The sequence below is a fragment of the Oncorhynchus mykiss genome, chromosome 12 (genome assembly GCF_057628025.1).
Source record: "Oncorhynchus mykiss isolate SJ-2025 chromosome 12, ASM5762802v1, whole genome shotgun sequence".
NCBI lineage: Eukaryota > Metazoa > Chordata > Actinopteri > Salmoniformes > Salmonidae > Oncorhynchus > Oncorhynchus mykiss.
The window spans coordinates 70,872,465-70,898,770 of record NC_143033.1 but is presented as its reverse complement, the minus strand read 5'-3'; the positions used below and the strand labels follow the sequence as shown (position 1 = coordinate 70,898,770).

General features: G+C 40.4%; 4 protein-coding genes and 1 long non-coding RNA gene across 12 annotated transcripts in view; 4 read left to right on the top strand and 1 right to left on the bottom strand.

Annotated features, from left to right (window-relative positions):
• The window catches only part of LOC110538088 (homeobox protein Hox-B3a), a 57,301-nt gene that overhangs the window by 4,199 nt on the left and 26,796 nt on the right, over positions 1 to 26,306 (top strand). For 2 of the 8 annotated variants that reach the window (XM_090191494.1, XM_036938132.2), the window contains exon 1: positions 13,345 to 14,192. The exons of 4 other annotated variants lie outside the window; for them this stretch is intronic. The gene's annotated coding sequence lies outside the window, so the exon portion shown is untranslated. Of the gene's footprint in view, positions 1 to 10,754; positions 10,922 to 13,344; positions 14,193 to 26,306 lie in introns of those variants that run through there. 2 more of the 8 variants (XM_021624677.3, XM_036938129.2) reach the window with 2 other exon arrangements.
• LOC110538094 (uncharacterized) lies at positions 471 to 10,578 on the bottom strand. The gene is made up of 2 exons (XR_002475700.3): positions 10,425 to 10,578; positions 471 to 1,127 (listed from the first exon to the last, which is right to left on the bottom strand). It is a non-coding gene; the product is annotated as an uncharacterized LOC110538094 (long non-coding RNA).
• Positions 1,330 to 5,326, top strand: LOC110538092 (homeobox protein Hox-B6a). Its single transcript, XM_021624680.3, has 2 exons — positions 1,330 to 3,083; positions 4,463 to 5,326. The coding sequence occupies exons 1-2, from the start codon at positions 2,657 to 2,659 to the stop codon at positions 4,717 to 4,719; spliced, it is 684 nt and encodes a 227-aa protein (XP_021480355.1). The 5' UTR covers positions 1,330 to 2,656; the 3' UTR covers positions 4,720 to 5,326.
• Positions 7,276 to 9,890, top strand: LOC110538091 (homeobox protein Hox-B5a). Its single transcript, XM_021624679.3, has 2 exons — positions 7,276 to 8,046; positions 8,763 to 9,890. Exons 1-2 carry the CDS (start codon positions 7,464 to 7,466, stop codon positions 9,008 to 9,010), a joined length of 831 nt encoding a protein of 276 aa, XP_021480354.1. The 5' UTR covers positions 7,276 to 7,463; the 3' UTR covers positions 9,011 to 9,890.
• On the top strand, positions 21,088 to 26,159 carry LOC110538090 (homeobox protein Hox-B4a). Its single transcript, XM_021624678.3, has 2 exons — positions 21,088 to 23,487; positions 24,429 to 26,159. Exons 1-2 carry the CDS (start codon positions 23,064 to 23,066, stop codon positions 24,755 to 24,757), a joined length of 753 nt encoding a protein of 250 aa, XP_021480353.3. The 5' UTR covers positions 21,088 to 23,063; the 3' UTR covers positions 24,758 to 26,159.

The window sequence follows — 26,306 nt, the reverse complement described above, 5'->3', positions numbered from 1 at the left end:
CCCTCGGTTTAATTTAATACAATTGACTAAAAAGTAGAATATTTCAATCACAATAATCACTTTCAATAATCAAAAATGTTAAAAGTAGGATTACTGTTTATGACAACTGTAGCAGAATGGGGCGGAGAAGTGTCAAAAACAGAGGCTTCTTTTCGATAACCGAATGAATTAGGCTACGCACGCGAGTGCGCACTAAACCTGCGAATAGAAGTCAAATGGCTCTAAATACTTCTGAATTGTTTCTTGTGTTATGGTTAGGTAAGTTCACTTATATAATAAGCACTTAAAACAAATTTACAGTAAAGTAAGAGCTAAGCCAGGGGCATTTGTTATAACTTCTGCTGCCACCACTTGTTTTCAATTCCAATCGTGTCTGTGAATTTACAAGCCCCCATAAAGTCATAAAACACAAAAACACTTTCCCCAGTGAAGTAAAACAGCAACTCCAAAACACAAGACACCACAACTCGTTTACAGTTTTCTTGTATTTTAATGAAAGGCCTACATTATCACCAAGATTACAGATAGGCCTTTTGACATTATACGCAGTTATTAACTTAGCAGAACAAACAATCGAGATGTTTAATCGTGCAAAATATACTTGTAAGACAATTATTTCCATCAAAATGCTGCGCGTAAAACCCCCTTTTATCCACAGTAGAAAATATAACATTTACAAGGAAATATAGGCCTATTACTACTTGACTTTGTTTCACACACATACTCATATACATACATGTATTAATATATTATACCTTAAACAAATATACAGGACAATGCAAGACCGTGAAAAGAGCACATACTTACATATGCATATGTCATGCGGAACTCGGGGGACTATGAGGTAGTTCCGGGAAATATGACAAAAAGTGACAGGCGAGTGTTTCCTCCCTGGTCTGTATAAACAAATCACAACTTTTTCTCCCTACAGTCAGACGCATCTTCACTTGGATTTCCGGTCATAGTCCATATATATTGTGTAATGTTCAACGAATTGGTATCCAGTGTGTTGCTTCTCATGCAATTTGTAGACAACTTTTCTGCAGTGCAGTTTTGTCCACAAAAGTTACCAAGTCAGAGTACTTCAGCTGGCTTTTACCTTGCTGTTCGTAAAGTTATAAGGAGACCTGCAACGAGACAAAAAGCAAAATGAGAATTGGTTCAGAGGAACAGACATTACAGTTAGTTTTTTTACACAATAATAGCCCCATATCATCAGATCATTATGCTAAAATTTGCATTGTTAAGACTGAAAAAAAAATGGCTGATGGTAGTTATTATTAATTAATTATTAACCGAGACTTAGACTGGCCCATTTCTCTGTGTACTTTAACAAATGGTCACACAATGGACGTTTTCCGTTCACACAAAACTAAGCCAAACCAAAGGAAGCTCTGTGTCCTGGTTTGAAAGGGAACCAAAATGAAAGTAAAAATACACAGACTGCCGGCGCTATTCTACAGACAACACTTGTATGAGGACCGGACTTATTTATGGGACTGGCTAATTTATGATTTTGTAAATGCCATTTGTAAATGAAAAACAGATCCAGACCTGACTTGACTCGTGGTAGAAAAGTCAGCGAAACATGTAAAGCTTTACAACGCGTAATGACCTTCCCAGTCAATAATTTTGAAATAAAAACCGGTGCATGAAATGTGGTCAGGGCAGCATGCATGTAAATACACACTCAGACTAGACACATGCGGTAATAAGGAACTTGTATGATACCGCAACGTAGGCCAGAGCCGTTCAACAAACAACCAATGGTAACATATCGACTAATGTACGGCAGCTAATTTGCTCTAAACATTTATAAAAGCCAGGGCTCTCAAAATATTGTATCATATTCAACTAATATAGGAATATTGTTTAGTGAAGGCAACTGTTGCAAAACCCAAAGCAATTGTAATGCTGAATATTACAATAAATTCCAATAAATATAATAAGCACGTGCATGTTGAAATATACTTTAAGTATATTGTCAAATACCCGGATGGAAATCGCTATGGAAAAAATGGTGATGATAATGTGATGTAAGAGGGGAGAGGACATATTTCATCACATATCTACTGTACTGAGCGAATAAATCAGGCGACCAAAAATATAAACGCAAAATATTTCAAATGCAGAAGATAACTCAAACTCCCATTGGTGCGTCTCTATGTGATTTACGTTTTCAAGTCCTTTTTAATGTGGGGATTATTTGAAGGGTCATATTTGTTGTCTTGAGTGAGTAGGGCATTTACCGTATATGGCTCACCAAAGACCAAAGAGAAGGGGGAGAAGTGTCTATGTATTCAATTTACCACTTTAAAATTCCAGTGTGATTCGTATTGTGCAATCTCATTGGAAGGAGAGAAAGGCGAAAGAGATGGAAGAGAAAAAATGCCTGCTCTCGGGTTTGCGTTGGGGTCCCCCGGCGCATGCAATCACAGCCCCCCCCTCCAGGGTGCTATTTTGCAGACACTAACGCACGCTATTGGTCAGCGCCTGGTCAGATGGTATGGTTTCCCTCTGTCCCGCACTGGCACATCGCCACCCAGCGCCCCCCCTCAACTAAAACCCAATCTCCGATAAACTACTAATAGCTAAACCAGTTGGACTATAAAACACAACAAATCATAAACCAAGGAAAAGAACCTGTACCCTCCCAATGAGTTCCTATTTTGTAAACTCAACTTTTCCAGTGACTCTGCCTGGAGGACAAGAGTCTTTCTTGGGACAGATACCGTTATACTCCTCCGGATACACTGATCCTTTAAGACACTATCCTGGTGCTGCCTATGGCGCTACCAGCGTTCAAGACAAGGCGTATCCATCCTCGTATTACCAACAGGCGAACGGTGCCTATGGCCGGGCCAGCGCCGCCGGTGCATGCGACTACGCAGCAGCCAGCTTTTACAGGGAAAAGGACCCCGCCTGCACCCTCGCCAGCATAGAGGAACATTCGCTCGTCCTGAGCCAAGACCATCGCAAGACGGACTGCTCGGGGCAAAATAAAAGCATATTCGGGGACAGCGAGGACCAGAAGCCCTCGACGCCCGTTTATCCGTGGATGCAGAGGATGAACTCGTGTAACGGTGAGTCCACATTGTCATGTCATTTGTTTTTTCTTACCGTTTGTTTTGGTTTTTGCTTGTCTGGGCTGATACATAGAGCTTGCCTATTACATGTGACCTGCAGCAGCACTTTATAGCGCCGGAAGAGCATACAGTGGGAAATATTGTCGCTCTGGTTGTGTCTTAACACCCAGGCTGAAAGTAAAGGAAGCAAAGCATGCTATACAAAATCAAATGTACACTTTTGATGAGTCCTCCATGAGTACAGTTTTTTTCTCCCCATAAACTGTTGTGATTATGGTTCTTATCGCCTCAAGGCTGACATTATTCACGTTGTAGATTCAAATCGCACGGAAAACACGAACACATCCTTGGCAACAATGGAGCAGCAGTTCCATCAAAGATGGGTTCTTATCACAAAATGGCTCGTATTGTTTTTTTGACAGAGTTCCAGCTATTAGTGCTTAGTTATTCACCACAAAAAAGACTCTCACTATCACAAAGTTCAAAATGTATCACAAGGCAAATACACATAGTGACAGTGCTATGGGTTACAGTTATAAATGATGTCCGAGGCATGACATATGATAGGGAAGCACACTACACACAATAGAGGAATAAATTAGCACCATAAATTACATTCGAGGAATTCCGTTTCGACACACAAAAAAAAAAAAACTTAAACAACTCTTAATAGACAGTGAGCGAGAGCTACTCTTCCTTGACTGTTGGATATCCTAACATTTGAATTATGATCACTTTAAGTGCACCCTTCTGTATAGGCTTTTTATTGTTTTCTGTCTCTAAGCAGAAGCTGTGTGTGACTTGCCAGAAGCAGTGTGGGTAAATTAGTGAATGCTTAGAACTATGATGATCAATAAAGAGCTCCTTGTTCTTTAACGTTATGATGCGCCATGGTTTGCCCCTACTGCAGGCTAGAATGTGTTTATGAAGATAAAATACGTTGTTATTAAACTTGTCAAAACTAACACCCCTTCTCCAAATAACTTATCTTTTTGTATGTGTGGGAAAAAACAACAGGAAATAACATGATATTTCAGTTGCTTATATGTAATGGTCATTGTTTGGCGCAAAAATACAGCCATGATTCAAATATCGTGCATATTTGTAAAAAATATGACATAACCCTGTGCAATATGATGTAAACAGCACTTTTACGAACTAATTTAAGGGCAGCTTCTAGGACTATGGAAATTAATATCATTTTTTTTGCTACTGTACACCACATGTCTACCAGTAAGGCGTAAATCTTCAGCAAAAGCTCACGAGTTCCAGTCATGGTATTCGCCCCAAGCGCTTTCTCCTCGGACATAGCCTGTCTATATCAGTGGTATAAACACAAGTTAATGTTTGACTCTCTCTTCCCTTTCTTTTGACAGGGACCTTCGGTAACCCCGGTCGAAGGGGTCGTCAGACGTACACACGCTACCAGACGCTCGAGCTGGAGAAAGAGTTCCATTTTAACAGGTACCTTACCCGGAGGCGCCGTATCGAGATCGCGCACGCACTGTGCCTAACAGAACGCCAGATCAAAATTTGGTTCCAGAACAGAAGGATGAAGTGGAAAAAGGAGAATAAACTGATCAACTCCTCTCAGACCAGCGGAGAGGAGGAGGAAGAGAAGAGGTCAGAGTAAAGAAAAGAAGAAGACAAAAAAAATGCATAAAATGGCTTATGGCATCATCTTCGGATATCCTACACATATGAAGATACTACCTTCATATGTCCAAAGCTCCCACCGGTAAAGTTGTGTTTGGTAAATTTGTTGTAGCATTCCAGAAGTTCACTTAACTGTCTATTTTTGTTATTGTTATTGTAATTTTATGTTTCTTTTTTTTAAATCATGATTCTGGTAACTGAATGACAGTGTTTTTGTGCGCTTGCATCTTGATTTCGGATGTGGCCCAAAAAATGATTGGTCATGTTTAACGAAACTATTTGAAATATATGTCATATTCGTGTTCATATTTAAACTGTATAGAAATAAAAGGAAATTCTCCTTGTATGGTGAATTAATGTATTTCTTTTGTAAGTTAAATACCCAGCCAGATCTAGTTGTTTTGTTGACTTGTTGTATAGTTTCATGGGGAGAACATACTCGATCTACTGATAATTCAAAAATACTAAAAGACTGGGTCAAAAGTTTATATTTTATGGATTTTATACGTGGTTTATGTTTGTGGTTTTGTCACAAATAGGTATCTACTTACGAAATCATTCAATAAAATGTAATAATTATTCAACCTGTCTTGCACGGTCTGAGCGAGCATGCTTACAGGTCTTTGAGATTTTGTCACTGCTTAGAACGCCATTTTCAGTAAGTAGACTAGAACACATTTGGCTCAGGAAGTGAAATAAGCCTAGGCCTATATAATTCAAAATTATGTCCAGAACAAAACTTGTGGATAAGGTTTTGAAACAGGAAATCATAGGAAAGCTAAATTCCTCTCTGGAAAACGTATTTTTAAAGAACCGTCTACCATTTGGCCCTGCATAAAAACAGCGAGCACCGTCCATCTGCTGCAGTTATAAAGGTATGCGCTAACACTGACTTGGTCATAAACCAAGGTTTGCTCTTTCACAGGTGTATGAAACACACGAATTTGAATTTAACCGATGGAAGTGAATACTTAAGGCTCAGTGACAGCAAACTGTGCGAGGCTGATTTAATTAATGGCTGGGAGAGAAAGTTGACCTGTCAGCCCAGACACTCACCCAAACACTCAAGTGTCCATTCCACGACCCCCATGTCTCTCAATGGTCACGTTCCCTTTCCAGGTACCATCAGTGTGACATTTCATATTCAATAGAACCCTCGGGCCTGGTATTCCCTCGTAGATAATTACACACAAATGATCTGGAAATTGTCAACCGACAACCTCCCCAGTGTACATGACACATAAAGTAGCCAAGACATCATAGTGTTGTCATTTAGAGTTTGAAGGAAAACAGCACAAATACATATGGGGGCTACTTGTGAACTACAGCAAAATCTATAGAAGTGGGCCTTGCTCGGAGTAGACTGATATTCTCCAGGCTTCATGTTACAGAAGTAGCACACACACTTAAAATAGCCTCAAGTGTGATATGTGGATACGTAGAATGCATAAGTATCAATCTGTCTCCCCTTGGAGATAGTCTGGACTATTTCAACTATCCTTTTCCGGTCTATATGTAAGCATAAATGTGTGTTGTGTATAGGGGGGGTTTTACATATCATGGTACTCATAGCCCATATGAAATAACTTGCGCCTTTCAATCAACAAACCATAAATCAATCATTACCGTATATCATGACTTTGCATTCCTCTCGTGAACAGCGACACGTTTCCAGTCAAAAACTTTGCATGCGTGGTGCATTAGAAAAGAGCATAAAATACATAGACAAATGGTGTGAAGTCGAAACAACACCTTTATTTCCTTTCACGGCTAGGTCTACTCACCGACGACATTTTACTTACAGGTAAGAAACATTACCAGGTGTGCCATTGGCTTAGACTGAAGGTTTACTCTTCGCTTTAGAGTCTAGACCTATTGTGTGTTATGTTCTAAACCTCAAATGAGTAACCTCAAATGAATAATACAAAAAGGGAATTATATATTAATATGACTAATATCATAGTGTTCAATATCAATCAGATATTATTATTATTAGTTTTTATTTGTATTATTATTATTATTATTATTATTATTATTATTATTATTATTATTATCTATGATGGAGAGCCAGTGCGACTAAAATCTTACGAGACACTTCCCCTGAGCATGGTAGAATGAACATGACTCTAAAATCGGCATCATAGCTATAAACGTTATTAGCTGTAGTGTGTGTTGGTCTACTGTATTAATATTCAGTTATTAATGGTGCATTTATTGCCACGAGCCCACTTTTTCTCCCATAGAAAAGGTTAGCAAAGACGCAAAATGATACTGCGATCACAACAACCGATAAAGAAAGTTATGGGGTAACAAATCATTTTTATTCTTTCCGAAAAGAGACCTAGATCATAACTAAAACTCCTTCTCTTAAAGTCCTTCTTTACTGCATTAAATTAAATTCCCAGTAGGTGACGCTCTCTGCCAACCCGGAGCACAACCCTGCAACGGGGAGGCACACGTTGACTTGAGTCTAACGACTCCCATCTCGTCATCATTTGTAACCATAGAGCATGAATTACCTCTTGAAGTCATCAGTGAGAATTTACGACTGGTCAACAAAAGCACGTGATTCTCAAACGCACCCCCACCCCCATATTTGGCCGCATACATAGCAAAAACGAAGTACAGTGCATTGCTATAATTCATTAATACATCATAAATCGTGAAGCACAGCGTTATAACGACCAAGATCTACAAATCAAGCCCTCTAAAACAACCTAAATGAGCTCTTACTTTGTAAACTCGTTCTCAGGGCGCTACCCAAATGGCCCCGACTATCAGTTACTAAATTATGGAACTAGCAGCAGCGCTATGAACGCCTCGTACAGGGACTCCGGCACCATGCATTCGGGCTCGTACGGCTACAACTACAATGGGATGGACCTGACCGTCAATCGTTCATCCAATACGGGCCACTTTGGGGCTGTTGGGGATAACTCCCGGGGTTTCCAGTCTCCCGCTCCGGAGACGCGGTTCAGGCAGCCGTCAAGCTGCTCGCTGGCGTCCCCGGAGCCGCTGCCGTGCTCCAACAGCGAGAGTCTGGGACCCAAATGCTCCTCGCCCCCTTCCGACCAGAGCGCCTGCACGACGGGCAGTAACCTCACCAACACCACACATTTCACTGAAATAGACGAGGTGAGCGCTTCCTCCGAGACCGAGGAGGGCACCCATAGAGCCAGCGCCAACCCCGCCGCCCGGACGCAGCAGAAGCAAGAGTCCACAGCAACCTCCACCACCACGGCATCGAGCGATGGCCAAGCACCACAGATATTCCCTTGGATGCGGAAACTGCACATTAGCCATGGTATATAGCCTACGTGATGTCTATCTGTACTTATTTTGATATCAGAAAGGTTGTGTTTTGTGTGTTCGTTTTATCCGTTAGCGTTTCCTCTTGTTGCTCCTGATGGTGCCTTTATTTGAGCAAATTCCACAAAAGCACCATAAATCTGTCAAGAGGGTAAGCCTCGCAAACCGAGGGCTAGAGAATGGAACGGGGTGAGAGAGAGAGAGAGAGAGGGCAAAACGGCAGGAAGACTTAAAAGTTGTTGTACCTTTGAAAAGTTAAGCTTTATTACGTGTGGGAACTTTATTACTGCAGGGTGGGAGTAAAGGCAATAAAATGTGGAGAACGGAGAAAGCCAGTAGAGGGGAAAAAAGAATGCAAGAAGTTGAGGGATGTATTATTAAGGACAGTGGCTATTCAGGAAAAGAAAATACTACTGTTGTAACCAAGCATGTTCTTTGTAATGGGGAATAAGATGCCCAGTGAAAGGAATTCATTGATAGCCTAAAAAAAACACACAAAAATAACCTGATACAGCCGGATGAGGCGTGTAAACACCATTTGGGGTAGTTTTATGTGCAGTGATAGCCGTTGCCTATATCGGTGGACTCGGTCGTGTGTTGTGTTTACAAACGTGTGCTGTTCAAAGTTATTGAGTATTTGCTTGTGTAATGCTTTTTGGTGGTTCTTTCTCGTTAATGTTTATCCCCTTGCGTTTTATCCATGCTATTCAGATATGACTGGACCGGACGGCAAAAGGGCCCGAACAGCATACACTCGCTATCAGACGCTAGAGCTGGAAAAGGAGTTCCATTTCAATAGGTACCTTACCCGGAGGAGGAGAATAGAGATAGCCCACGCGCTGTGCCTCTCAGAACGGCAAATAAAGATCTGGTTCCAAAACCGAAGGATGAAATGGAAAAAGGACAATAAACTGAAGAGCATGAGTCTGGCTACTGCAGGTAACGCTTTCCAGCCATAGACGTCACGCAAGTAAATAATACACTACGTGGGGTGAAAAGAATACACACATTCAAAATAGTTTTTAAAAACACTATAACTGAGTACTGTACAGCGCGGCATCTTTTGGCATGTTGTTGATGTTTTAGGGCAACTTAACTTATACTGTGGTACTGCTTCTATAAAAACAGTTCATATTCATATTCCTATGTTGTTGTCTTTTTAACACAACGGTGATTATTGTTTGGAGGGGGGGAAAAGAAAAATAGCTATCAATGCCGCCCGTTGTTATTGTTATAAATATCGTTTATGTGTCAAGTGCTATGTTACTGCTTTCTTGAAAGTTGGCATGTGAGCTCTTAAATGTTATAACTTATTTACAAACTATAACGAACATACTTTACGAGTTTACATCTTTAGAGACTCCTCTGCCCAAACATGAAGTTAAGCTATTTTAGACAGGCCCCTGTATTGCTTTAGCAGGAGTCACGGTGTGTTATATATGATCACCTTCATGTTTTCATACCATTGTTTGAATAATTTCTTTGGATTATTGTGTCATGTGTTTAAATTACTCATTTATTTTTTGAAAAAAGGGAAACTTGTATATACAAAATCGTGACTAGAATTCCCGTATCCGTTCATACGTGTGTGTATAGTTATATTCCAAATGTAATTGTATATTATTGGATCATGCTTATGTTCCAGAAAGGATGTATATATTAGACATTTTTCATGTGACCAATTGGCTATTTGTATTGGGCAGAGTGAATGACAAGTGTGTGGGGGAAAATGACAATTGTCATGTCGGACTGCCTGTAAGCATTCTGCCAATAAGCTTTTTGTATTTGTTTGTAGCTTACCTTGGAGTACAAAATAAAGTTCCTCATACTCAGACCAAACCCCTCGAGCACACTGCTTGTAATTCTCTACCCCCTGCCTACCTCACAAACGACCCAGCTGGGGTCAAACACGCATCTCCCAGACTACCCACTGTCCAAACCTGGTGGACATGTATCCTGCTTTGTACGACATCAGCTGTCAATTCGTCTCCAAAACCTTATCAAAATACTTCGGGAACATGTCTTCCACAAATGCAGTCGGCCAAATGATAGGCTGGAATTCAGTCATAAATGGAACAATCGCAGATACGCATTACGCACAAGGACATAGCCACTACTGCAGTCATTCCCATGTTTAAAATGCAACCTGAGGGACATGTGGCAATCCCAACGACAAAACAACTGAAACTCAACTAAAATACACACCGAGCACACACTCTTGGCCCATCTCTTGTTGACAAACGTTGACATCCAAAACATTAACGAATTGGGCACTTTTCTGTAATGATTTCCTCATTGTTAAACGGTGCCCCTCCTGTACAAATTAGTTTACGTCTCACTTTCAGTAAACAAGCACTGAACTTTCAAACTTACCGGTGGGTTCTCAACCGTTGTTTCTGGTCCTACGCTACTTTTTAGAGCCGAGTAAAGGTCCTGCCAAAAAGCCCCATCTGCCCGGCGCTGCCTGGCCAATTGCGTTTTGAAAATTTGCTTTCCCCTTTGGCCAAACTATACCAAAAGAAGCTATGACATTTACATGTCAAACGGATGAGGGTTTTATCTTGAAGTTAGATCGTAAAAATCGCCCAAGCCACCAACAGATACCCCTTACTGGCTCTCAAAAGTCACGTGGGGTCCATAAAGTTAGTTTTATGGTTTTGGGGAGTTGACAATATATATTTCACATTCTAGAATGCAAGTGACGGTTTAACTGCTTCCGAGGGATTCTAAAGGGTCAGTAGTTAGACAAGAGCTCTGTAGTAGGCCACTGCCATGCCCTTGTCTGGTACACACAATGTCAGCGCTCCGGTTCGAACCATTTCAATGCGGGAAATGTAGCCTGTGGACTGTATGAACGCACCAACTGCACAGTAAGTCCAGTTTTAAGGCTGATTTGGCTGGTGGTTAGGCCTAGGGACAAGGGGGGATGAAGAGGGGAGGCATCGTGTGTAATGACTGTAATTTATTTGACTCTCAACAGTGGTATTAATATGGTGCCCATTCTCTGGAACTTCATATATTTCGGGTATTTTAGTTAGGCCTATCTGCTATGTGTGGGGACATGTGATATAGGCGTCATAGATGCATGTGTTTATGTGTGCTTGTGAATATGCTTTAGTTGTGTATTTGTTGATGTAACTATACAAACCTTGACCTCTGCCTCCGAGGGAATTCATGTAGACTCTACTGTTGAGGGAAGTTACTTAGACATATAGCCTGTCGTTTTTTATTGTCATTTTGCATCTATGAAATAAAGTTTTGTTGTGGTATACACTTTGACATCCTGATTTGAAAGTATTGTTATTAGATATACAATTATTGAAATGTTATTGTCAATAATCTCATAACGAATTAATAAAAAAAAAAAGCTAAGGCGTTAAAGTGCTTGGTAACCTGGAGTGGAGTTGCTTCAGCCACAAACAGATTACAGCATAGGCTACTCGACGGTCATGGCGATGGGTCCTTAGACAGTATAGAGCTGTGAACAGAAAATAGAAAAGTTCAAAGTGATTATTAATATGAATATGAGTGTAATATGCGTGATTATGGTTGTACATTGTTTCTACCTGTCTGATTTGAGGATCAGATATGCTATTGTGATTATCCAGTTGGCAGTAGATTACTTTTACCCACACTTTTACCCACACTTTTACCCACACTTTTACCCACACTTTTACGCACACTTTTACGCACACTGGTTTAGTGTGTGGAATGGATATCAATACCAGCAATCAGAAAAAGTCACCAAGTCCACTATGCCAAATTCCATGATTTTCATAGAACGAACCCCCCCCCCCCACCACACACACACACACACACAATAATGATATGCGTCCTAGAGGTACAAGCAAATCTTTGTTCGTACCCTGCCAAAGTATTTTCAAGCAGGGAGGGTGTGAATAACTGAACTGGATGCGAACATTCACATTCGACCCCTGTATCAAAATCTCCATGTAGGCAGGACTATTTCAAGGAACAAAGCCTTGAGTTAAAGTCCTTGAGATATATTCAATCCCATGGAAATGGCACCTCTGTATGACGTATGATTAAATCATGTAAATTGTTTAATAGTTGCGTCAACGCGACACTTACATTTGAGACCAACTGTAGCTGAACTCATTTGTAAACTTTAAACTCTAAATCATTACATGTCCTTGTGTAAAGATCTTTATCGTGGAATCTCTGGCAGTTACTGTCGTTCAAAGAACAGAGGATACAGACGTCATTATTTTAACAATTAATAGCTATGTAGTCTACCCAAAGCAGGGGGCGACCGCAACAGAGATAGGCTAGCGAATCAACGGCTGCTGATAGGGAGGGATTTTATTTCGGAAGTTCCTCAGAACTCGTCTACAGATCTCCAACTGTCATTAATTATTTTCTCTCAGATCTATCCCAATGTATTTTCAATCTGGGAACGATTGGCCCTCTTCCAGTAGTTTCAACAGTCTGGACAGTTCTTGTTTGTAAGGACAGTTGTGCGTGCACATAATGCAAAATATTAAGAAAAAAAACATCTTTACGCAGTGGAATATTTACCAGAAGAGTTATTCAGAATCAACAGTTTTGGTTAGCATTACTCATATTCATGACAGGCCAAAATTAATTCACAAGGATATGGGTTTTATATGTCTAATGGCAACTTTTGCATTTGATAATCGGAAAATGGAAAAAGGCTTCTCTACTAGCCCTATTTAAACTTATATTCATAGGACGAATAACAGCATATCGAACTATGAGCAGACCGATGTAAACACGTTATTAATGTTTAGTTTCACAAGAATACCTATATTACAATAACGATTGCCAATTAGGTTAATATCAGATTATTTTCACTGAGACTACATTTAATTGCACTTTCTCTTTTCACAAATATTGTCAAAATCAACAATCATATATTCAGCTGTTGGGAAGCGTCCCATACGGTAGACAATTTGAGAATCCAATATTGTCCAGTGGGATCTTAGGCCTAGTTCATGTGTTTTTTAACTCTCAATCCTACAGCGTCCTATTTATATATATAAAAAAAATGAATATTGGGTTTCCGGTGTATTTTACTCTTGGCTCGTGGTGTGTGTGTATGTATATGTGTGTGTATATGTGTGTGTGTGTGTGTGTGTGTGTGTGTGTGTGTGTGTGTGTGTGTGTGTGTGAGCGCGTAACAGACGGAGGAAGTTCCAGCCAGTAAACAGGAAGGCGAAACTCTGGTCGCGAGGAGAGGTTAGGGCTTCCATTTCATTTTTCATTGGCTTCCTTATTATAATGATAGCCAACAGTCGGGAGGGCTCTGGCCAGAGGCCTCAGCCGGTCACAGAAGTAGTGCGACTTATGCATTTTTTCCTCTTCAAAGTTGTCCAACGGGTTCACCGACCTAAACCCCCACGATGTCGACCACTTAGTTTTTTCATCATCCGTTTCCCGTTTAAGTAGGCTACATGTACTTTTTGAACAGTCAGAGGTTTAGCATGAGCATAAAAGTTTGTAGATGCGTGGGTGAGTAACTAGGCGACAGCTTTTTCATTGCAAGGTGTGTGTGCTTTTACGTGTGGGGTGTGTTTTGGTTATGTGTAGGCACAACATGAGAGAGCAGAGAGAAGCGTATCGGTAAATGGGTATGACAAATTGTATTGTGTTTTAACAGAAATTCTAAGATGTGTGTCACAAGCCTTGGTCTTTTGCAGTGCTTTCAATTTGAGGCGTGTATATAGCCAATTTCATTTGAGTTTAAAGAGAACATGACTGACCTAAATAATCTTGAATTATGACTGAAACTTGTCTATGGAATTTAGAGAATTGCTGTTGCTTGTGTACCATATGAGCACGACTTTCCCTTTTGTCTGTGTCTCTACTGTTATTTGGTTTCACAAAAACCTCAAAATCTTTCCGGTCTTTTCGATGGAGGACCTGGAACATTCGTGTGCCACAATTTCGAACGTTTAAATTGCCATTTGAAACCACGTAATGTGTTTTGCATATTGATAGGGGTAATCTGGGTGCATATCTCATCCATAATACATAGGGTGTCACCGCGAGGTCAGCAGACGAGCGATGCAAAGCGAGCTCTGAGTGCGCAGGCGCAACCACATTACAGCAAGCCCATCAAGTACCATGTTTACCCACCGACAGGGGAAAAGGAATGAAGTAAGTTGTTCTTATTTACCTATTGTTTACCCGCTTCTGTATCCGCTTCTCAGGGTGTAATAGGTGTGGGGGGGGGGGGACGGGACGGGACGAAAATATCCTAAATGTGTTTTGCACGTGGGCCATGTAGTCTCCACGTTTGAGAGATGACTTCAACGGAAACGCGCTGAGTACTACTATAAATCTGTTTGCAATTGCAGGCTGAGCAAATCTGATATTCCTTGCGTTGAGATAAGAACTTGATAACGCCAAATCCTTGTTAATATTCGCTAAGATTTATGATAAGGGGATCACCCTCCTGCAAATATTTGAGGTTGTATATCACCTATATTGGATGTGTATTCCATGCATGTTGAAGTTTAGTGATAACTGGGGGAAAGGGAATCTGTACATCATTTCATTACTTCAACATATTCCCTTCGATGGGCTATTAATTCATCCAGAAACCGCAAGTTATATTTGTGCAACTTTTAAAATTCTTATGTAGGCCTATGTATGTGCTTTTTTTTGCATATTGCAGATGTGTAACATTTATTTCACTTCTAAACTAGTTGTTAATGGTTTGCGTCCTTCAATTCTATCTATACAATTATTATTATTATTATTATAGTTTAACAATGAAAGTGGGCCATTATTGATCAAAATGTAATGTGTGAAAGACACGTACGATATACAGGACTGTTTCATGTGAATACATATCGAATCTCACACTTTTACCATTTGATGTCAGCATTACAAAGTATTTCCCAATAAAGTTTAGTTAACTTTGGTGATCTTATTCTTCCTCGAAAACCACTTCACCATAATCCAACCATCCACCAACAACCTCTTTTCAAAAATACTTATACAACTTAATGTGTTTCATATCTTATTTTTATCTCAATTTTACGCATGGTGCATATCTTCATCAGGCTAAATATTTTCTGGAGTAGGCCTTAAACCACAAACACAAAAAGCTGGATGTCTTCCCCTTGTAGTTATTTTTACACAATTAGATCTGTGCCAAGGAATATTCACTTAAAATGCAACTCTCTCCCATCGCCAGCAGAGCCCGCTTTAGACCAAGTTCATAGCCACAAGAGAGAGTTGTGAGTCCGCTTATCTTCCACCCACCCAGCGCTTCGACCATTTGAAACATAACAGTCGATAACCTAAACACTGTTCTTTACTAAAATAGCCCTCTCAACTGCGTAAAATTAAACTTCGATTCTACAAAGTGGAGACCACGAATCGAAACAGTCTTACTACAATACAAACAGCAATTCACGTCAGACTGTCTATCTCCCTGTTTTTCGTCGCTTTGTTAACTACACGAAGAGCTGGAAAGGCAACAAGAAAATAAACCAGCAGTGTCTGTTAAAAGCAGTTTTGACATAAGAGAGTAAGCATCGTAGTCTCCCGGTCTTTCTCTTCTCCCCTGAAGCTAATAAAGGAAGTTGAATCCAGTATTGGTAGAATGGCTGTATAGCTAGCTGCATGGGGTCAAACAGTTGAGGGGTCAAAAGTTTACGTCTTGCGTGACTCTGCAGTCGGCTGTCGACTCTGTATTATAGACCAATTGCTTGGTGTCAATGGCAAAGTGGGAAAGGAGAGGGAGGGATAGAGAGGAGGGGGCGCGAGGGAGGGGGCTATAGATTGTCTCATGCGCAAAGATGAGAGAAATGATAGAGAGAGGAGAGGGATAGGTGAAGGGCTGACCTTCGTGGTAACAAAGCAAGCCCCAGCGCGCGACGGAGAGAAAAATGGACGCTTAGATTGAGGGAAGAAACGGAAGGATTTGGTGACATTGGGGGTCTCTCACGCACAATGCAGGTGTTTGCTCTCCCCAAACGTCCTGTCACAGGGACAACGGGAAATATCTAATGGCTCGTGCAATAAAATTGTATTTATTTTCAACAGAATCAAACAATATGTCTGTTGTTGTGGTGGTCTAGTTTACCTTTTGGCAAAGGATTACGTACAGAACGAGAGTAAACTACCCATACATAAAATGCATGATGAAATTTTGATAATTTTCTCTAAAATAGCTCACGTCTCTTCATCGTATTGCAATTAAATGATAGGCTAGCATGTGTGGTTCTATGTTAATTCGTGGGTGTTTTAAAAAACATCACCATATAGGCCTAGATCTAGAATTATATAGTTTCCCCCTTTCCAGCATTGGATAATCAAAATAATGATAGGCCTTTCAATTAAGCACACTTCATTGACACTAACCTATATATTTCCGCGCGTGTTGCATTCTTTTAGTGTCAGACATTTAGCTAATTGGCCTGTATGAGGACACTTGTCAGTTGAAAAAATATGGGAAATTACAAAGTAAAATGAATGATTTGCTTTATTGTTATTAATTCTACTCTTCTAATACTACAACAACTGCAACTATTATACTTGTGTTAGTCGTAGTTGTAGCAGCAGCTGGCAGTAGTGATGTGCAGTAAATCATTATGGCGTTAGTGTTACTGCCATGGTGGAGGTCAAATTATACAAGTAATAGGCTATATAGTATAGGCCTAATAATACAAGTGGTGTTAAACTTGAATGTAGTGAAATATCTAAAATATCTGTATACGATCTGCGGTTATGAACCCCAGAGCCCTCCCTTCCCCCCCCCTTCCCCTCTCTGTGCTTATCAGCGGAACGCCTTCAACAAACATTTTTATCTTGCTTACCATCTTAAAAATCCCTCACCTTATCTGATTTTCCGCTCAAAAAATAATGCGCACGGAGACAGAACCAACATCTTGAAAAATGAGTCTTTAGGCATCCTAAAGAAAGTTTATGTTATAAGGCTGGAATCCTTATTGAGCAGGTTCATTATATTTCTAGACGCTACAATTGCATGTGATGGTTTTCCCCTCACAAATGTGTTGGATTGTTTTTGTTTATGTCTATTTTAAGATCATGTATTTCGCAACCCCTGTAACAATTTAAACAAAACACAACCAAGTATGTAGGCTACTAAAGGCGTATTGCAATGTCGATTATTTCAATAATCAGAAGAAGGAAATCACCCTCTCTGTTGAAAATGTAAATGTTTCATTTCCAAAAAAAACTGCTATAAACAGTGAAAATACAAGGAAAACATCCCGTTCCCCCACCCTGAGGAAAACAACCGTTTTCATTTCACTGTGAAAGGGATGGGTAAAGGATAGTGGTTGGCAGAAAAGGGATGTTTAGACAACGTTTTGTCCACATGGTGACAACTTTCCCTAGTAAGAATATCAAAGTTGAATACCTGGAATAAGGCTATCATACAATCTGGTTGACCTTTGGAACCCTAAAACACCACCCTTCAGCAAATTCATCAACAAAAAGGACTCCATTTTTCTTGACGTAAACCTCTTTATCTACGTCGAGAATTTGAATGGGTGACTTTGGACATATTGTTGAGGTATGCTTAATGTTGGGGGGAGAAAAGAGAGAAGGGAGAAACGAGATAATTGATAATGCAGTAAGTAAATAATTACGTTATTGACAAACATTTGGCCTAATGGTAGAGTTTAGGATTATATAATTCTGGTTGGTCGGTATTTTGGCAAACAAATAAGTGCATAAGTGGTGAATAATGGTGTTAGAGAACATATCCCTATTGGAGTTCATCCGGAGTTCACTGAATTAATTTCAATTCCATTGTAGCTTGTGCGGTTGCCTAGCAGGGTATTGCCGTGAATTTTAATATCTGCAGTTTGCACACGGCTAGAGAAAGACAATAATAAATGTAGCTATCGTAGCTTTACATTTTTCACTACGTCAAAATAATTAACATCGAATGATAGCAAAGATTATTTAATTTCTGTTGAGCTTAAACACGATGCGTGCGTCCCTAAAATGTGCAATGTAGGCCTATTATATATTTAGATGAAAATAAGACAAAAAGTGAGCACATATGTTAGATCCACAATACTCAATAAATCTAGTGTAAGGAAAGGGTATCGAATATCCTCAACTGCAATTACTTAATACTTTCAAATGCATTTATGGTGAAATATAGGCTATATAGGCAACTAACAATCAATTCATCAATTTATAAAATGTTAAATGTTAAACAAAGCATATACATTTTAAACAAGATAGATTTCTAAATGTTAGTCTACATTAACAATATTGTATATCACGGTTTGTTAACTGCACATTTTGTTCATTGTGCACAGGAGATTTTATTTATGCAACAAAGAAAATTAAAATCACTATGCTTGAGTTGTTTTTCGGGCTTGGAAAGCCTTTTTGAATGAGCCCCCTTCCTAGTCCATTTTTCTTCAAAGTAATGACCTGGGCACAATTCTATATGACCGAGCAAGCTATGCATACATTACTATAGAAGTTGCGTGTGGGAGAGACCCAAAGAAGGGGTGAAACGCAGGTCAGCACGTCTAACAAATATTAAAATGTCCTCGGACTCTTGACACGCCTTGCTGTTTAACAAAGACTGCCAAACTGCGAGATTAATACGAAAACTTGAGTCCACAACAAAAATGCCTTAAAGCACCCGGTGGTTTGTCGCGTTCACAACAGTAGAGGGGTAATGTGCATTTTATTTTTTTTAGATGTATTAGGTGGCATGCGGTGGTGTTGAGCAGGGGGATAGACTAGCCCTCTTTAGTCGCCCACCGCAAGGTTAAAGCGACTATGTCGCATTCGTTCGACTGAGGAAGTTGGTCTCCTGCTGTTTAATCGAATTATTTTCTTCCTCTTATAGTATGTGTAGTCTACGCGTCGGAGATTGGCTTGCGCCCTTTGGATAGTGTAATGTCCGCCTGCCCATTGTCGCCCTATGCAACCGGAGTGAAGCTTAGGCGAACACCGCGGAAATGAGAGGGAGTTTCACGCAGAAAGGTATCACGGAGAGGTCACGGGCTAAACCTGTAGTGTTAGAGAAAGGAAAAGGGGGCTTCAGGGCTCACGGTACGGCGAAAGAGAAAGAACGACTTGGAGAATCGACAATAACCGGAGCAAGACCGCGTCCTGTGTGCAGCAGGAGAGATAGGGAAAGGAGGGAATCGAAGACGAGATGAAATGTGCCAAGGAGAGAAGTAAGTAAGAAATTGGCGCTTCATTTACATATCGCGGTGTTCTCCATAGAGCAGGTGCTTGCCTGGGCGAACCACGTGCTTTGCACTGCGGTGAGTGGCACTGTTCCCCCTCCTTTCATATTCCGAGTAGTTATGACTTTAATTCAACCCATTGAGGCGCAGGACCCTGAGCACCGTGTGGTGTTTTGGGGGTGAATATTTACCTTGGCTATAGTTTGTGGGTGCTCTCCTTGGAATGCCTGTCGGTGTACACATTAACCCCCGAAGGGGCAGATGGCTCAGGGGTCCCAATGCCGTTCAGAGGGGGTGGTTAAGGGGGTGAAATGGCTAGAGTGGGCACAAGGGCTGGACATTCTCCCTTATGCTATGAAAACATATTGGTCCAATTTTTGTGCATTAGAATTTAGTCGCGTGACATAAGTATGATTAAGACTAGCTGGATTACTTTGTTCATATTGTCCACATTGTATATGATTCATTCAGCCGCGATATAAAGAATTCCAGCTGTTTTGAGGAGTAAGAAATAATAGACTGAGACAATGCAAGAAAAGGACGATTTGAGTGTTCAGGACATTGTTAAGGCCTATTTGAGAATTAAGCAGCCCAGCGAACATGTAAACGCTAGGGGTGCTAAAGATTTCGTAATATAGATTTTTTTTTTTTTTTCCCCCTCATTACAAAGTATGAAACGAACAAAGATAATTTTGGTATAGAGAGGTTCACTTCGATTCCGTCTACATTTTTTCGTTTTTCTGAATTTACGTTGGCTTTTGCGCAGTAATAGTTCCATAAGTTGAAATTGGTCCCAAATTCCATAACAAAGAGCCCTTGCGATTTCTAAACAAAGACCCATCCAAAGAATAACCTATACTCATTGATATATGAACACTTTGAGATATATCTATAGACTAAAATGGACACATGGGATTATGAAATATCAATATGCCTGCTTTTTTCTTGTTTTATCGCTCTAACTTATTAGTAGCCTATTAAATAATGGCACAATATAAGATATTTCAAATTATTTTAATTCTCCACCATATGAGTAGCCTACACATGGGATTATGAAATATCAATATGCCTACTTTTTTCTTCTTCTAACACTGGTATCGTGTTAGATTATTAACTCGTATCTCCTCATTAAATAAATAGCCTCAATAAATATATAAATATTCTCCTCAATAAATATTTGAATATGTAAAAAATATATTTTCTAAGTCAATATTGCAATTCATTTTAAAAAATGTGTATGTGAATCTAATTTGAAATGCCTCTTACAGAGGATGGTTTGAGAAACATGCTTGAGGTTGATTGGAGGTGAAGGTCTTTGTTTTAATGTGTATGTACATTATTTTATTTTTGGAAAGTAAAAGCTGTGCTCAGAGACTATTTCACATGTAGCCTGGGCCTATCATTCTCAGGGGTAGCCTATACACACATTTTATCCGAAATATTTCAACATCGTTTGATTAGCATTTTAATATAACTCTGTAAGTCATTTACAGATATAAAATGCCAACGCAACCTATTTCTATTAGGTATTGTTTACAACACATTTAACACACATTTAGCTCTCACAATGAAGTCGACATCAAATGGTATTCTCTGTAGAAGATTATTGTGGTTCTAAATGCTGTCGTACACAGGTCTTACCTTGATAGTATTGATGATATTTTAGCCTTTTGTATATGCTTGCTTCTTCGTAAGGTTTGAGTCTTGAGTAACCAGAATGAGTATATGTGTTTTTTTCCAGGACGTTTAAAATCGAAATGAGAGACTCTGAGCTTGTTGTGAGGGGGAAACTTGTTAAAAAGGTCGTAAATTCTGCTGTGCTGCTTTAAGGATGTGAGAGGAGTTGGCCACTTCTTCCTTCGTGCATATTTTATTGTTTTATATACCCTACATCCGGATATTGCCGTTTGAGTGGTGTTTGCCGGTGACTTGTAAACAAAAATGACCTGTCATAAAAAAAACAAATGTTGTATTATAGCCTGGGCTCGAGCATCGGTTGACCTTTCTGAAGTTTGACTCACTTGAGCTTTCTTACTATGTGTATCGTTGCTTGTCAATATTGTGTACAGTAGTCGATAAGGAGCTGGCTATCTTATCATCCCGCACACCCTCAAGTTTATTCACTTGGCTTTTGTTCGCTCTGCATTGTCAAATGGATTACTGGCTTCGGTTATAAACGAGCTACCCCTTCTCTTTTAATTGTAGAAGTGTGAGCTTCAGTCTCCCCTGAATATAAATATTTTTTAAACCCAATTACTTTCACTGATTTGCTCTTACTATTATATTGTGGTTACTCAAAATCCCAATGCCATTCACCTATTGTGCAATATATTTTGGTGAGTCATGATGTCTTTTTAAAAACATAAATGCATAGAAGAAACAAATGTGAATTTGTAAAGTTGGTCCCTGCACATCACGAGCTAGCTATGTTTGCGAGCAATGCACCTTTCATTATGTAGTGCTGTAGCACATTGCTGACACACTTGAAGGAAGCCTGCTTTGGGCGTAGCACGTTGACATGACGCAGTCAAGGTGAGCAGCCCCTTTCAATACCTGTCCGGAGAATACCTGTCATCTATATATACCCTGTAGATCCGGATTTGTGTGAACAGACTCACGGTCACAAATTCGTATCTAAGGGAGTATGTAGTTGATGTATACACTACAAGCCATCGATGGATACAGAAGACTGTCAGTTGATGTTTATTTGAATTGTGTTGTACCATTAGGATATATTATCCCAATGTAGGCTAATGGGGTGAGATACTTTGTTATTGTTTTTCATTGTTGATCATTTCAGTGGAAAAGGTGAACCGAAAGTTGTAATGGGTTTTATTTGCCATGTTAATCTGTCAAGTGCTGTGATTTGCTTGTCTTCCACTGAAAAGCGTATTCACGGTGCCACCATTTCGATTGAGAAACAGTCAATTTGGACAACAAAGGAGTTTATCGCATGATCACTCACCATGCATGGAGCCTTATTCCATCGATAACATTGCATGGGTTAGGAGAATGGAGCCCTGATAAGGACCAAAACTATTATTCGGTTGGCAATGCAAGGGCGCCTGGTCTCAATTACTATGCAAGGTAGGTGTGTAAATTGGTGTGCAGGATAAACGTGGTGTTTAGGGGGAACTGACGGTGAACTCGCTTTAATGCAAAGGTCTAGCTGTGATTTAGGAGGCTTTGTAACCTGAATTAGTTGATGAATTTTTTATCGATCCTAAACAAGCCTAGATTCATCTCTGACAGCCTTCTGCTGCACGCAGCGCACGCCAGGGCATTCTCTCACCATTATTGGGGAGTGCATTTAAAAGCTTGGCAAGAACGAGCACACGGGATCACTTTTCCCAGCCCTTGTTTTCAAAAGCTCCATCCAAAATAATAAAAAAATAGTGAGTGAATAACTATCAAGCTTGGGACGCAACTCGTTTCTTGTTTATGTACTGTATCACGAATTGGACAGGTGAGGGGGTTGGTTAGTTGATCTGCTCTGTAGACGTTTGGAAACTCCGGTGGTATGTATTTCTGGCGTGTCTGCTTCAGGTTGTTATTGTTTTGATTCGTGCTTTTCGCGAGCGTGCTAGTGTGCAAAAAAGTATGCAACATTCGGATGCCACAAACTATGCCCAGATGATGTGCGGGTATGGCTAATCCTATTTCCTTATCCGGGAATCGTCAGGATCCACGCCATTGGCTCCTGCTGTCACATGGATTCTTAACTTTGTTCACTTGACAGAAAGTAGGAGGGTTCTACGAAACAGGAAAACGAGTAAAGCGATAGATATAAATTTTAGTATATTTTGTGTGCAATTCAAAGAAATTAATGGCCATGAGTTCCTATTTGATCAACTCAAACTATGTGGACCCCAAGTTTCCACCCTGCGAGGAATATTCACAGAATGACTACCTACCCAGTCACTCTCCGGACTACTACAGCGCCCAGAGGCGAGAGCCTGCTTTTCAGAATGAGTCGATCTACAACCAGCGGTCAGGCTGCACCGACCCGCCTTACACAACGTGCCAGGGTCCGGGGCAGCCCACGGTGGTGATATCTCCACGGGGTCACGTCCTCCCCCCAGCCGGACTCTCAACCCCTGTCCCGGAGCCTAGCCACCATTGCGACTCCGGAACTCCAAGCCCTCCACCCGCCTGTGGCCAGAATCCCCTCAACCAAAGCCCTTCCACGGCCAGCTCTCGCAAGGATCCCGTGGTTTACCCCTGGATGAAAAAAGTCCACGTAAACATCGGTAAGTGCTGCTAACTTCTTCCTAGTCTGCGTCTTTGTGAGCCTGAATCAGTTTACCTAAGGTGGGAAGCTTAGTGTCTATCTCCCCTCGTGAAGTAACCCTTGGTCTAGATTTACGATCGGCTGTTTGCAGGGCAATATAATTACATCCACCATAAATTTTTATTGCACTTCTTCGCCAAGTACCTTTGAAGTCTATGCAACCTAGCCCTTCTAATTTCCTCCTAAAATTGGTTTTATGACGACTCGACTATCCCATAAGTTAAGTTTTATGCTTTGGTAATTTGATTTTAAGTGGTTGGATGTACAAACGTGTACTTTCCTCTGTCGCCTCTCTATTGTTCATGGAAAACTTTTATGGAAGCTAAAATATTCATATTTATGGAGACTTCAGTAAAACACTGATGGTAAAGGCAAATAGTTGAACTCTATTATGGACCCACACAACTATTCTGCAATAATTAGAGTGTGTGCTTTGAGAACTAGGGCATGCATTCAGACAACGACAAATGAGACTATTGTAAAGTCACTGTTTAAAGACTTTGCCCTGTGCATAATGCCAGCGCCATACTCCAGAAATTAAAAATTAAGGAGTTAGGGCCTTACTTTTAGATAGGTTACTGTGTTTTGTTTTGTTTTGAATTAGTTGAATCATTATCCAGCACCCATTCAGACTATAATAACACCCTCATGCGCCCCTCATTCACAGTAAACGTAAAGAAAATACAATGAGCATCCATGGATTTAGGCTTACTTGTAGAATTTTGCATAACATAATCCAGCAAGGTTATGTCTATATAGGCCTACCCTGTGACACGTTCTGAGGCCGATTTAATATAATATAAAAAAAAAAAAACATTTAATAATATTTGTTTCGGCCTACAAATGCGATACATGTGTGTTTTGGGGATGGCCTGTAATATATAGTTCTCTGTCCCACAGTGAATCCAAATTACACAGGGGTGGGTGAGCCCAAGCGCTCGCGGACAGCCTACACGCGACAGCAAGTCCTGGAGCTGGAGAAGGAGTTCCACTACAATCGCTATCTGACCCGGAGACGCAGAGTGGAGATCGCCCACACCCTGGTTCTGTCCGAGCGCCAGATCAAAATCTGGTTCCAGAACCGGCGGATGAAATGGAAGAAAGACCACAAGCTGCCCAACACAAAGATCCGCTCCAACAATAACTCCAACAACACAAACTCGCAAAGCAGCGGGCTCGCGTTGGGGAGTTCTCAGAACCGAACCAGCGGGCCTCCACCGAGCCTATAGCCTCCACCCTCCCCTAACCATCCACCACCCACCCACCATGCACTTTGAAACCTCCGTTTCTGGAGTGGGATACATGGATTCCACCATGTTTTTACCTCCCCTCTTTAATTCAATTACAGGGATAGAACATGTGCGGGGAAAGAGAAGGGGGAGTAAAAAACGAAGAAGAGTAAATGTGTATCTCAAAAAATGTAGAAGGGGAGACGATTCAAACACAAACACTTCCAATGATGTGTTCACAACCTGATCCAGTTCCCTTTTTTATCCCGTGCCCCTCTCCTACTCTCTCTATCTCTCTCTCTCTTTCTCTCTCCCCCTCCATTAGAACAGAAGGCGGCAGATACTTTTCAGATTTGGTGAAGATGGATCCGTGTTTCATCTTTAATCATGCCAAACTCGGCCCCATTTGTCATGTTTACTCTGCAGTACAAAGGATGAACCGTGGGCCTGCCCATTACCTCGACGTCCAACGTTGTGTTTAATAAATGAGCCCTCTTGTTTCGTCAAGAGCCGTTTTCTTACTCCTTTTTCTCTCCTCAATACTAAAAAATACACCGAATATGTTCTCCGAACATGAAGTTTTTTGTAAGAGAAAATATAGCTGAATCTCAGTTATATTCTATGTTTATATATTAAGACTGACAACGATTGTGAGGTCCGTTGCTAGTTCATTTTTACAGGGACTCGTTTTTCCTTCTTTGTTTCTAGCAAAGACAGGGTGCATTTGAACAAAAGATGGTAAATCACGGTATTAACAAAGGACAGTCGTCGCAGTGGAATGATGGACCTGGACTTATAGAATACTTACATATATGAACCAAAATCTGGTACAAGCCTACCTAAGCATTATAAACACAGCACTACAATGTACTACCTAGCTATTATAATTACCTCAGTTGTACTTATGTTCATTATTTTCTTGCCTTGTGTTATGAAGTGACAGGTTGAGCTCATTTGAATTTTGTGGCAAGTATCTGCAATACGAACATATTCATTTCTTGTAAGTGAAATGTAATTTAAGCAATTTTGTTGGCCAGGGTTGTAAAGAGAAAAAGGTGCGTATATTGCATGACTGAATACACATTTATTTGATATTTTATATTTTTCTGTCTGGTATCCTTTCTTGGCACAAACATGCGCACACACTCCCTCTTTCTTTCGCCCTCTCTCTGTCTCTCTCTCTCTCTCTCGCTTTCTTCTCACCATGTGCCATTTTGGGTATTTTATTTGTATGTGTTCCTTTTATTTACATTCCAAAGATCAGTCCTGTCGCTGATAATGTCGAAATTTTAGTTTTTTCTTCCTCCATAATTGAATGTTGCTCTTTTTCTGCTCTTTCTCCTCAGTGTCTACCTATTATTTGTAAATAGCTATAGAAATGTAATAAATGGCTGAAAAAGCATCCATCTATCCTCTTTGTGTCCTCCTTTCCCTCTGCCGCTGTTTCCCCAATGCTATGGGTCCAAAAGATACTGAGATAAGTCGCTCTCTTCAGACCAGCTCCTTTAATAGCAAGGGATGTGTTAAAAAAAAAAATAATACTAATAAT

Coding starts and splice junctions, on each gene's coding strand:
- LOC110538092 (XM_021624680.3), top strand. CDS start 2,657: ATGAGTTCCTATTTTGTAAACTCAACTTTTCCAGTGACTCTGCCTGGA. Junction 3,084..4,462: donor GAGGATGAACTCGTGTAACG/GTGAGTCCACAT, acceptor TTCTTTTGACAG/GGACCTTCGGTAACCCCGGT.
- LOC110538090 (XM_021624678.3), top strand. CDS start 23,064: ATGGCCATGAGTTCCTATTTGATCAACTCAAACTATGTGGACCCCAAG. Junction 23,488..24,428: donor AAAAGTCCACGTAAACATCG/GTAAGTGCTGCT, acceptor TCTGTCCCACAG/TGAATCCAAATTACACAGGG.
- LOC110538091 (XM_021624679.3), top strand. CDS start 7,464: ATGAGCTCTTACTTTGTAAACTCGTTCTCAGGGCGCTACCCAAATGGC. Junction 8,047..8,762: donor GAAACTGCACATTAGCCATG/GTATATAGCCTA, acceptor CATGCTATTCAG/ATATGACTGGACCGGACGGC.